A 13,576-nucleotide genomic window follows, 5' to 3' on the forward strand; every position below is an offset into this window, starting at 1 on the left:
ACTCTGAAGGCGCAATCCCGAACTTTCTATCATACCGGGTGACAGAGATACGCCGTGTTTTATTCTCGGCCTACTCCGGAGCGGAAGCCGGGGCCTCGATTTCCAACCCATCCGGGCTGGAATTGAACAACATCGGCTGTGAACCCTGGGCTTTGTCCGGTCTCCCGAACGGAGATATACTCTTCCTGTTTTTGACAGCGCTTTCATATCCTGCCTGCAACACACACGCTACGGCGTGTCATATCGTTTGCTGCGGCCCTGTATCCTACGTCCGGAGACACAGTAAGCTTGTCATGGGAGTGACGACGGGAGCCCTGATCAGCGGCAATGGAGTAACGTTGTGAGGTGAGAGCTCCAGTTGCTTGTGTCCGCTCCAGATTTGCTTGCTACCCCGGAGAAGCCGGGCTCCGGGGTCTGCATCCCGATCTGTGGCTTGCGAAGGGAGATGGAGGAGACAGAAGACTCGCCCCCGCTGCACGCCGTAATGGCGGCCATTAGAGCGCTCCACTCACAGATCACCGTCAACTACCAGGCGCTGTCGGTAACAATGGATGATCTTTGCCGGAGACCGGACAGTGACTTTTTGCCATCATTGCAGCCAGCGTTGGCGCCAACGGAACATCGTATATCTGACTTCGAGGTCCCCGTGCAGACGCCGGATCCCTTTGGCGCTGCGGATTCCTACCCTACGGATCACACGCCCATGAACATTGTCTGCGTCCCCTGCTTGAACCCTGTCTCGTCGAATTTCACTATGTACAACCTTGACTGCCTTACCAAGATCACCTGTGACTATTGGAGAGTTTTATCATTCTGCCACGCTTTTCCTTGCTTGCTTTGTGTGGATCGTGAACACTTATCCTTTACTTGGCTTGTTCGTACTGACTTGAATCTTCATGCAAGCATTATCGCTCTCACTGTTGCTGGGGCCTGGGTTATAAGTGCTCCAGTGAACATTCGTACTGGCCAGGGTTAGCTTGTGGGGCTTTTCAGGATACGGGACAACAATTTACTCTGCTGTTGGGATTGTGACCTGTTAACTGCGGGAGTCGGGTAGTATGTTTGGTGCTTACCCAGATCGATAGTGTATTTCACTGCATTTATTTTGAACTTGTTTCCGGGGGGTCGCATCTGGTGGGGGATAGGGGAGTCCGGGAGTGTGTTTTTCTGTTTCTCCTCCTCCGCCACTTTCTTCTTTTAGGGATGCTTCTGGGCGACAGGCACGCTGCTAGTGGGTTAGGCCGTAGCAATTGCAGAGGTGCAGGGTGGTGGGGGGGGGGTTTGTTATTTTGCCTTTGTTTTGTTCTATGGCCCCTTTTTCTTCTTTTTCTTCTCTCTTTCTCTCTTTCGGGTATTCCTCTGGGCGAAAGGCGCGCTGCTAGTGGGGTAGGCCGTAGCCATTGCGGGGCAGCAGGGTGGGGGGTTTGTTATTTTGCCTTTGTTGTGTTCTATGGCCCCTTTTCTTTTTCTTTTTCTTGCAGGGTCCGGTAGCGATAACTTTCGATTTCATCCTGAAGTAGATGAGTGGGCGGGGTCTGGGGTGGGTGGCTGCGATAATAGATAGGTAGCTCTGTTCTTTACTCTTAGTGAACTAACTGACGCTTGCATTAATATTGTTGGTCTATTTTGATTCACGACCACTTTTAACACCTACCCGCATTTTTGTACCTCCGAGTATGTAGCTCCGGTTATCCTGTATTTTCTTCTTTATCTCATTCTTGGGGGGGGGGGGGTTAAATATAAAATGAAACCTTATTCATATCCTTGATTCGAAATGTTTCCGATACACCGCCTATCCTTTACCGCTGCCGGACCCATGGGTTGTCGGCTGAATAGCTGTGTCATTGGCATTACTGATCCGTGTTGCTTACATGTGGTGCCGGCCCCTGCTGTTGCAGGGCTACTTTTGTATCTTGTGTTGAATGATATAATAAAGGTTTTCCAAAAAATATAAAAAAAAAAAAAAGGGGACAAGGGAACCCAAAGGCAATATGGTAGGGACATTGGGTGTATTGATTGTTACTAAAGACAGTGGTCCCTAGACAAGAAGAATTAACCCTTTCGATGCTGATGACGAGCTCAGCTCGTCATGATGCACGGTTGAGCTGTGCTGATGACGAGCTGAGCTCGTCATGAACAATGGGAAAAAGTGGCCTGCAGCACAGGAGGGGAAAACACCTAGCAGCTAAGGTGTTAAGGAGCACCCGGTCAACATATGCTAGATAGACTCTATGTTCTTTGTCCAGCCGGACAGCATTTATTCATCAGTAGATATTTTAGCGAAGCAATAAATAACACATACAAGTAGGACGCAACCTGCATCCAACTCAAGAACATAAATGGGCAACATAAATTTTTTCTGTCTGTGTTCAATATTGCTTTCCAGACTTAATTTACAGGAGAGTACCATTTCAAATTATGATCCAAACAAATTTGAAACATATGGTACATATGTTGTCGACGACGTTTCGATCCCTTAGGGGAAAATCATGGGATCATCCTCAGGACAGTAATAATAAACATGCCTGTGTGCAAACATTGAATTTCATGTTTGTCTAATTCTAAATCACACAGTAGGATACAAAGTTCCCCGGGGAAAGAGAGTACTACAGTGTGGAGAGGGAGGTAGAAGTGCAGAGTCAAGGAACTAGGGAAGTTCCTTTGTCGGAACTAGAGAGCCTCACACACCCTGAGCGTTAGGTGTGGAACACACCCAGACTGTAGGATGTCCAGTTTCATCATCGGCTCGCTGCTCCTCGTCAGACCGGCGCTGCAATGTCTGACGGAGTGCCAAAAGGCACTCTTTTGGCGGAGTTCTTTTGTTCCTTGCCGATGGTGTGTGTGAGTGAGAAGAGAAAGGAAGTGTAGTCAGTGCAAAGTTAGTGATTTAAAACAGGGTAGGCAGTCCACAATGGGGTTTATTAACGTGGCTGCTTCCCTGATTAAAAGGGGTGAGAGGGGAGCTAGAGAACGTGTGGGGATACAGAAAACTAACTCAACCCCCTGGTGTGGTCAACATGTTTCTCGTCAAATGGCGATTCTTCAGGACCTAGACAAAGTACTACACAAAAAGAAAGGTGATACAGTGTTCTTTCAGAAAGTAAAGAAGCAAATACAACCTCACTGGGTCGGGTACAGAAAGAGGGCCAAGTGGTCCTGCTCTAGTTAGGCGACCCTAAGGGAGAGAAACACAGGCATCGCAGCATGCTCCCGTGGGGCCAGCGCTGTCTGGTGGGTAAACCTGGAAACAAACGCTGGGACGGCGGAGACACCTACCCCTACGCTCGCGGCACCAGGTCTAATACTAAATAACATATAATACAAAGTGGGAGGAAGAAAATAAGGGGGAAAAAGGAAGATAAAAATACATTAAGACATATAAGGGCAGACCATACACGTAATATCAGCTGTAACATATGTGCAGAATTGGAAGATTCAGGTCTGTGAGGGAATTGGAGACCTAAGAGTCATTTTGCGCACTGATAAACAATTTGTGGGACGCTGTGTTTAAGACCCGATCAGAATCTAGGTTAGAAGTGAGGAAGAAGAGTTGGGTAGTGATGAAGACATGCGGAATACGAGCAACCTTATGGGTTACGATTGAGGCGGTCGCCGCGTGCAAGAGCCAGTGCGGGATTTCCAAAACTGCAGGCTAAATTGTGATGACCACATGTGGTAGGATAATGCATTAATGAATTACTGAACGTTCGGAGGAGTACACACTCCGCAATCGTTGGCTGAATCTAATGACACGGGTGGATGTCCTGAAATTGAAATGGATATTCAAAAAGGGGTTCCTACTCTGGTTGTGAGAAGAGCCCAAGATAATGAGCGGTAGTCCTTCAGGAAATCTCTCTAGATCCAATGATGTAATCCAAAACGACTCCCCACTCCCTATCATCAACCTCACAGATCACCAACTCTCGGTAAATGAACTATCTCTGCTCAGTAAAGGTCTTTCATTTGTGACAACTATTCGACCAAACTTTCTTGATGCACAAACAGAACTACCAAGGTTCTTTAGAAAAGTTAGACTTCAAAGCTACTTCCTCCTCAATCCTACACCTACTAAGAATACTAACACCTCGTTTAGGTCACCGTCTACTTTCTCCCCCACTGCTAGCCACTGCTGGCATGATCCCTGGAGAAATTCTCACTTTTGAGAAACTTGTCATGAAGGATATGACTGATCTAGAAAAGCAAAGGACGTTTATACCTTACAACACCTCACTACAGGAGAAGAAAGCACTCTCCACTCTAAAAACAAATCCAGCACAGATCATTAAACCGGCAGATAAGGGTGGTGGGATTGTCATTCAGGACATAGAAAAATATAAAAAGGAGATTCTCAGACAACTAAGTAACACCGATCACTACTGCACACTTCCGAACAACCCCGCCAAGGAAATACAAATGCTTATTGTAAAAATCACCAACGAAGGCATAAACGCAAGATTCCTTAGTAAGAAGGACCACTCGTTTCTAAACACTAAATCACCCAGAATTCCTGTGATATACTGTTTGACAAAAATTCACAAAAATCCAGAAACACCACCAGGACGACCTATTGTATCTGGTTGCGGTTCCATTTTGGAACCATTAGTACATTACATTGATCACTTCATTAAAAATGTTGTACCCCAGACTGAATGCTACATAAGGGACAGTATGTTCATGATCAACCTGATTGAAGAATACCCCTATGACCCCACATCCAGCACAATGTGCACGCTGGATGTGGAGTCACTCTACACTAACATCCCACAAATTGAGTTAATGCTAGTCATTAAACAAGTACTCAACCGACGTCCTCGCCCACATGCAGTACCCACCCTATTCATTTTACAACTCCTGGAAATCTGCTTAACTAAAAACTTCTTTCTTTTCAATGAGCAGTTCTATGGCCAAGCCCGGGGCACTTCACTGGGAGCAGTTTTTGCTCCCAATCTAGCAATCCTGTACATGGATGACCTCGAGATGAGATTCATCCTCAATTCAGACAACCCCTTCCACAGTGTCATTGCCTTGTGGAAGCGGTATATAGACGACATATTCATGATTTGGAATGCATCAGCTGAATCTCTACAGCAGCTCCTTCACTGGCTAAATAATAACTGTGGCAGACTCAAATTCACTTTATCAGAGAGCAAGAACAGTATTCTCTTCCTTGGTTAAAAAATCGAACACCAAAATGGGCAACTTACTACTAGTCTTTATCGAAAACCCACTGAGCGCAACACACTGCTTAGCTACAGTAGTCATCATCTCCGTGCCTTGTGTGACTCACTTCCCTATTCACAATTCCTCCGTATTAGAAGGAACTGCTATCACAAAGAGTCCTACTTCAGTGAAGCAAAGATATTGAGTGACAAATTGTGCAACCAGGGATATCCACGCAAACTTGTCCGTCGCTCATTGAAAAGGGCCTGGTTCTGTCCCAGGGACATCCTTCTGGTACCAAAACCCCCAAAAAACCAGGACAGACTAGTATGTGTCACTACTTTTTCACCTGCATCTAATGCCATACGTAAGAGTGTCCTGAAACATTGGAAAGTCCTAAACGCAGGGGTTCTTAACATTGAATGACCCATGTTTGGGTTTAAGAGAGCAAAAAACATGAAAGATCATTTGGTAAAGGTGGCTCCCCCACCCGATGCCCCAAGAGCACCCTTAATGATTTATGGGGTCTCCCTCGCCTCCCGGGCCATGCCAAATGTGGTGAGTGTATTGCATGTGACACCACCATAGAAGGGAAGGACTTCTCCTTTAACCAGATAAAGTTTGAAAGGAAGTATTTTTCAAATTGTAATACTACAAATGTCATATATGCCAGTTTTTGCCCTTGTTTGAAAATATATGTCAGGCAGACAACTCAAAAGGTCAGACTGTGTATCGGACAGCACCGCAGCAGGATCCACTGCAAAACCTCCAACGCACCATTAGTGGATCATTTTTTTGAACTTGGGCACAGCAAACTGGACTTTGCATGGACAGTCTTTACTGTAATAAAACCTCCCCCCAAGGGGCGCTGACATCAACCAACTGTTGAACAAAGAGGAACTAAAATGGATACTTAGAACTGACAGTATACACTGTGGCCTGAATCGCCTTGAGGACTGGACCTCGTTACTATAAAGCTCTGGAAGTAACAGAACCAGTCTGCTGTTCAATTGACGCCCGTCTTGTCTTACTACTCTTAAATATTGCGCTATTGTATATATGACACTATTACGCATTGCTATGATACCTTCATGACTCCATGATTTAAGAATTTTGCACTATTGTACATATCACCACTTTTCTTCCCAGAAATGTATTTTACTCTATACTCTCCTTGTGTGGTTAACACTCCACTCTAAGATGGCCTCCTTGGTTTTCATCCGGGCTCATTCCCCCTTGCACTCTGATCACATGCGAAAATAACGTCAACAATCAGGTGCACCCTGTCGCGGTTATACTACCGCTACTGCCCGTCTCCCAATTCGCACATTGACCGCCCTGCCGGAGCCGCAGCAACTGGACCTTATTTGAGTATTAACTCGGTGAGTGCTATTACGCTGATGCCGCTTGCACACCCGCCCGGTACTCTTCCTGACTGCGTACCTATTTAAGCCTTGGCCCCCAGGTCCGCTGTTGTGACGATTCTCCTCACAGACCACAGTAACCAGAACCGGAGCGTCCCGCTCTTATCCCGAAGGGACGACTTTGCCTCCCGAAGCCGCTGACTATCCCCACAGCAGGCTCCCAGCATTACTTACCTAACCGGCTCACGGGTAAGGATTGCTGCTCATTGTCTTGGGCTCTTCTCACAACCGGAGTAGGAACCAATTTTCGAATATCCATTTGAATTTCAGGACATCCACCGGTGTCATTAGATTCAGCCAACAATTGCGGAGTGTGTACTCCTCCGAACTCACAGTAATTCATTAATGCATTATCCTACCGCATGTGGTCATCACAATTTAGCCCGCACTTTTGGAAACCCCACACTGGCTACTTCTGTTTTTCTCCGTCGCCATGCTTGGCTACGCGATGCTGTTTTTCCTGAGAATCTTAGGGAGCATCTGGTCGACCTCCCTTTTGACAGGGCCCTGCTGTTTTAATGCTCTTGCAGACTCAGCCATCCAGCGTCTTCTGGTGGGGCTTTGTCCTCCTCCTCCTCCTCAGTGGGTGGTTTGTTGATCCTCCGGGTCTTAGTGGGAGGTGGTATCCCACTGCTCCTGGAATCTGGTGTGGGGTGAACTTTACACTTTCTGTGAGAGATACTGTGCACTCCAGGCCCTGAGTTGACCTGCCTCTTTAGCTGGGGTTCAGCCCCCATTGGCAAGTGTGTTCTTTTTGACTCCTAATTAAGCCTTTTGTAGTTTTTGCCGCAGTGTTTCTAATTTGTTCTCCGATGCGGATTTCTTCCCTAAGAGTGGTTCCCATACTTCTTGTGCCGAGTCCAAACCTACGTGGGGTATTTGTAGCTAGTGGATTGCCTGTTTTATACTGGAAAGGGTAGTTTTACCCTGGCGGGTTTCTTTCCCTTCTTGGTGTTGCTGTATGCCGCTGGTGCATTTCTTGCAAGGCTGCGGCGTGGGGCAGTGTTCTGCCTCTGGTTTGCTGTTGGCCTGGTCCTCTGGCTGGCGGCGTTCTGCCTCTAGTTTGCTGTTGGCCTGGTCTTCTGTCTGGCGGCGTTCTGCCTCTGGTTTGCTGTTGGCCTGGTCCTCTGTCTGGTGTCTAGAGGGGTTATTTCCTGTGTTGGCGACTTCGTTCGTCCTACTTGTTCTCCTCTTGTTTCCTGGGCGGTTACTGGTTAGTACCCGGTGGTGTCCGCCGGTTCTTCTGGTCTGGCCAAGGGCCTTGGAGTGAGGCCTGGTGCCCCTGCTTCTTGCTTTTGGGAGCTTATGGGACTGTTTCCTCCTTCCACCCGCCTTATTACTGAGGCGCTGTTCGGGGTTTGCTGTTGCCATCCTGTTGGAGGAGTCCGACTGCCCTCTTCACCGAGTGTGTTCCCGGTGAAGGGCTCTTGCCTTCATTTCGGCTCTTCTCCTTTCAGTCTCTGGGTTGCTCTCCCTCCTTGGCCTCCTTTCTGCGTTATCTGTACCTGAGGTGGAGGGCTCTTGCCTTAGTTTCTGTGCCTGTTCCTGGGGCTTCTTTTGGAGGTCCCTGGTGCATTGGCTAATGGTCTCCTTTCGTGATGCTTGTACCTGGGGCTTCTGGTGGAGGTCCCTGGTGCATTGGCTGCTGACCTCCTCTTCCTTTGTTTTGCCTGTGCTGGGGTGGGGGGGGGGGGCTTCCGCTGGAGGTCCCTGGTACATTGGCTGCTGACCTCCTCTTTTTGTATTGCCTGTACCTGGAGCTTCCGATGGAGGTCCCTGGTACAATGGCTACTAGTCTTCTTTGGTCTTGCCTGTACCTGGGGCATCTGGCGGAGTACCCCGTACATTGGCTGATGGCCTCCTTTCCTATTGCCCTTCCTTCTCCGGCTTGGTGTAGGCGGGGCTGCCGCCAATCTATGTGCAACTTCCCCTGTGGGGCAGTGTTCTCCGCGACACTAAGATTCTAGTCTGCTTGGGGGGAGACTGGACCCTTTCCCCTGTCCCCATAGCTCATGCTCTGTTGGAGAGGACTGGGTTGTTTTCCTGTCCTGGCGTTCTCTTCCCCTGTTGGGATCTTGGACCCGCCTGGGCTGGGGAGGTCCCCTCACAGACCCTCATTCCCCTTGGGTATGGCTAGGGTATCTATTCTACATGAAGGAATCTGCGGCGAGTAGTCTCTATCAGATGTACGAGTTACTTACCTTCGGTAACGATGTATCTGGTAGAGACGATTCTAGCCGCAGATTCCTTAATGGCCCGCCCTGCCTCCCCGTTCTGCGAGGACTTTTGGCTTGGTCTTCTGCATTCGCCTCCCTGTGGGTGGCTGTGTCTTCAGTGAGTGCATTCTGTCACACCTTTTTGACAGGATGTTCGTCCTGTTTATTAGTTCCTTCCTCCTCCAGTGGAGCCTTGTAGGATACATTTGTAGGTACTTTGTGCCTCGATGCTCTAGCGGTCCCAAGTTGGGGCCTTTTCTCCCCCCCCTCCCTTTCTTTCCCCTTTTTCATGGCTGAGGGGTCCTAGCCGCTCTGCTATTCTCTAGGTTGGGGTCTTTTGCCGGGCCTCTGCCCTTGCTCCTTATGGGGGTTGTCACTTTCTATGTTGGGGCTGCCTTGGACTCTTATTGTGCCTTGTGGTCCCGGACTGGTTCCCCTTCGTTGTTATTCGTTGGGGTGTGGTCCTGTTATATGTGTCATGACACTTTTCAAATGTTCCTTGCCTCCGGAGGGTGCTATCTTAGTATTGGCAGGGTTGCTATTCAGGGCTGTGTTTTGTTCTTTACTCTTTTCCATGTTAGATGTAATATTGTACGCAGCAGTCTAGTGTTTGGGGTGGAGTCATGGGAGAAGCAGGAAGGGGAGGAGCAGGGAACCAGAAGGGGAAGTGAGTTAGAGTAGGGACTAGGAGAAGACAAGGTGTATGGAATAAAGCTCTGACCACGATCACCATAGTGTCAGCCTCTTCATTAGCAAGGGCGACATGACACTAGGGTACTGCAATGTTTGGCACTGCTCCTTATGGTGTTCTGCTCTTTCGCACACTGTTCCTATACGCGTTGTGGCGCAGAAAAGTTTTCCGAAGAAAACTGACATAGGCGCGCTGGGGTGGGACTTATGTGACCTCGCTGACATCACGTGCGTGGACGACGCAGGGGCGGAGTTGTGTGGTGCTGTCCCCCCCCCCCCCCCCCCCCCCCCTCCGGCGCGCAGGGATATTGTGGCAAAAAAAAATACGGATCCAGTCTCACGCCTGGGGTTAATTCTACATGAAGGAATCTGCAGCTAGAATCATCTCTACCAGATACATCATTAGCGAAGGTAATTAACTCATTCAATGGGCCGTGGGGGTCTTCCACTATTGGGTTGTATTAGCAAGTGTCCTGTAATTGACAAAGACATTCTTTCTTGTAGTCATTGGAGGACATGATCCCAATCGCACGCCCAAATTTTGCCGCAATCTGATCAATTTTGTTGGGTATTTTCTGACCACAAGTTGGAAATAAAAGAGGGTTAGACTGCTAAAGGAAGGAAGTCCAACGTACTACTCTGGAACTTATTATTGTTTAGACTGTCTTTTAATATCGGCACCCTGCTCTGGTGAAGTATTAATGTGTAAGTAATGTCTCTATTTGATCTGGATAGGGACCTACAAAGGTCTTAAACGAAAAAAAGTTAGGTCACCCAGAAATGTACTGAGTAGTGGTGAGTCCATCTTATGAAGCTCATTGCACCATGCTGGTACGGATTTTGAATTTTACCCACTAGGTGTCATTTGTTCTTAGATGATTCTTCATTTTTCACAGGGTCAGAGTTCAATCGTATGAGGAAGAGAATAGTGGCCACCCTTGGATATACCTGAGTCCCTCTCCCACCCCTGCCATACTTTGTAACGTCCCATCTTTTCCTATTGCTGTTCTCTTAGTCCTTCTTTCATGTCTGTTTTCTTTTGCGCTCAGATTGTTGAAAGTAGCAGTGTGCAGATCATCCACAAGGGAAGGATACTGAAGCTCCTGAAAGCTGCTACAGGCGACACTGACCAGTACACATGCAGGGCAATCAACGTGGCTGGGAGTTCCGAGAAGCTCTTCAACATCAATGTGATTGGTGAGTAATGATCCTTAAAAGACACACGAGGTTCCTTGAAGGTTAAGCTTTATCATGGATTCCACGGATTTCCATACCCATATTCCACGCTTTTACTCTCCATCTCATTTTATTCCCCTGACTGAATTTCTTTGTTACTTAATTTAAACACTGTTTCACCTGTAACAGCATATTTGTGTATACTTTTTCTGGTCTGATGTCCCAAGCCCTTTTGCAGATGCAAAGGCTGTGATTCACAAAATAACAGACTTTGGACTACAACATTTTGGGATGTATTCATCCCATTTTGAGTGTCAGAAAAACATATCCCATACACAAATGGATTTCACAACCAATACTCAATCGCAGTTAGGAAGGAGAGTGAAAAGGACTCAAAATTGAAATTGAATTTGGTATGTATCAATATTTTTCAATTGCAATTACAGTCACAACCTATTGAGTATTCACTGGTGTCTCACAGTAGGTGGTAACTGAGTTACAAAGTTGAAATTGTTGCAGTTCAACAGTTTCTCATTTGGGAATCGAATTAGGCAACCCCAAAGGGAGTAAGCAGTTATCCAGAGACCACTGTTTGCTCTCCCCTATGTTTCTATTTTGGAGTGCAATTATATTGTTTCTGGCAGGCCACCATCCCAGTGTTTGCAGTCACTCACAGGGGGTTGCAAATATTGACCTACCTAATTATTATTCATTATTCTTGATGTTATAGGAATGCCTCCTAACATATAAAGTAGGTCCTGAGCATTTAATGTTTGAAAATGGGGATATGAGGCCACCCTTGGAATAAGGTATAGACCTCCTAAAACATGATTAGAAATTGTGGCACTCTGGGAGTGGGTTTCTGCTGAGCTGATGTCCCGCAATGGCTACGCAGTCTTAATGTCGTTGGAGTCCGGACTAGACTCTCACGGTCTTTCTTTGCTGCAAAGGGGCTGATACCCCATGTATTTTATCTTGTGCGGCTCTGGTTGGTCCTGGTGTCTGCTCACTTGGTGGGGGGACAGAACTGATCTTCAAGAGCAAAGGTACTGCTTGCTTCCTGCAGGGCTACAGCATCGGGCTGGTTAGTGAGCAGCAACTCGGTGAACCGGATTTTGCTCTTCGGTGCCTGCAGACTGCAGGTGAGTATCTCCTTTACTCAAAGGGAAATTGCTGGCAATTTGCGAAAGGCTGGTAGTCTCCTGGGGTACTTGGAAGCTGGTCAGCTGCAGAACGGGTCACTGGTCACAATTGTATAGACTTGGCGCTGTCAGGGTTTGGCACCAAAAGTACACAGTCAGTCTTCTGTTCTCGTTTCTTTGTCCTCTCTTCTTGATCCGTCGAATCTTAGTTCCTAGTGTCAGGGGTGCCACATAAATATTCCATTATGGGGTGTTATGGGGAGTAACAGGTAGTAGCCAATGGGCTACTTACCTTTAGGGTGTCTACACCTGCTATATGACCACTTCCCATGGCGTGTGTCATTATTACCCGGACCCAGGAGCCTGATTCTGGCAAAATTAAGATGGTGGAATTCTAAAAGTCTTGTTCGCTTCAAGTAGCCCACCCTAGGATTGATACTAGCATGAAAGGGGAAAACTCCTCCTGTCTAGCTAATTTTCCCACCTGTCCTGGTGCCAAATGGGCCTGGGGCAGTGGGTGGTGTTTCCCTTGTCTGGGGAAGCTGTGGGTCACAAATAAAAAGCAGCAGAAGCCTTTGAAGCCTCCTACCTTGACATGCTGATTACTTAGCCATCCTGCTTGGAGGAGCTGATAGCACCTCCGACTGAAGCAAGCATTGTTTCTGCCCTCAGAGAGCATGGGCTCTCACTTGCATATATCACTGTGAAGAATTACAATGACAATTTAAAAACAATTAAAAAACTTTGTTGTAGTAGCAGCTGTTAGTTGAATGAATCCCACTGCATTTATGGTAGAAAGAACCCCCTTCATCAGGGGTAGTTGCGTTGGAAAGAACACCCTTCATCAGGGGTAGTTGTAAAACAATATATGTAATGTCATGGCATACTTTTTGTACAAAAACTGTTCCAAGAAATATAAGCAACATCGAACAAGAAAAGCATACACTGAAGTTAAGAACACAAATAAAGAGATGAACAACCAACATCTTAAAGAGTAAAACATGTTGTATGAAACCAGAAAGAAAAATAAACAACGGAATACAGAAAAAGTGTGTAAGTGCTTGTAACGTCTTAAAAATATTAATATAACTTTGAAACAGAGAGAAGAGAAGTGGGAAAGAAGGACCAATGCCCAAAAGACTGCCTGTATGTGCTCATGGGAAAACACTGTAAACAAGAATTATTCAATTAATCACCCTGCCCGTGCAATTCAATCACTCTAGAATGGCAGTACCCTTAATGCATTTGAGGTGTGCTTACTTAAGCTACTGCATATTAATTCTTGCATGTCGAGGATTCTGACCCATAAATTGCAGTGACGATCTTGATCTGTGGACTTACAAGAGGCGCTGAAGGTATTACAAATTGGGAGAACAATTGTACAGTTTTACTGAAAGAGATCTTGCACTGGGGACCTGGAAGGCAGGAACCCAGTGGACGTCTGGCCAAATTGCATCAGAAACAAGACAAAAAGTGGGTTTGATCATGTTGAAAAGAGGCACTTTCCTACAACTTCTTAATCCAAAAACAGTATCTGTAATGAAAACCAATGATGGGCCTAAGGTTTAGAACACGTTTGTGAAGATGCAACAATTCAAAATGACAGCATTGCTGTAAATTATTCCATTCGTAGATGAGGAATACATCATGTTCACTAAAGGTTTGAAAGGCACCTGCTTCCATATTACCATTAATAAGTGTGATGGGAAATGCCTCAGGTTTGTAATGGGTAATTCTTATTATCAGTTCAAAGTCTTAATTTTTTTAC

General features: G+C 46.7%; 1 protein-coding gene across 1 annotated transcript in view; it reads left to right on the top strand.

Moving 5' to 3' along the window:
* Window positions 1-13,576, top strand: part of HMCN1 (hemicentin 1) — a 1,183,532-nt gene that overhangs the window by 571,594 nt on the left and 598,362 nt on the right. Inside the window, exon 28 of the mRNA XM_086956029.1 lies at window positions 10,540-10,687. Coding sequence (XP_086812155.1) covers window positions 10,540-10,687 — 148 coding nt within the window. The remainder of the gene's footprint in view (window positions 1-10,539; window positions 10,688-13,576) is intronic.

Source organism: Lissotriton vulgaris, chromosome 1_1 (genome assembly GCF_964263255.1).
Source record: "Lissotriton vulgaris chromosome 1_1, aLisVul1.2, whole genome shotgun sequence".
NCBI classification, from domain to species: domain Eukaryota; kingdom Metazoa; phylum Chordata; class Amphibia; order Caudata; family Salamandridae; genus Lissotriton; species Lissotriton vulgaris.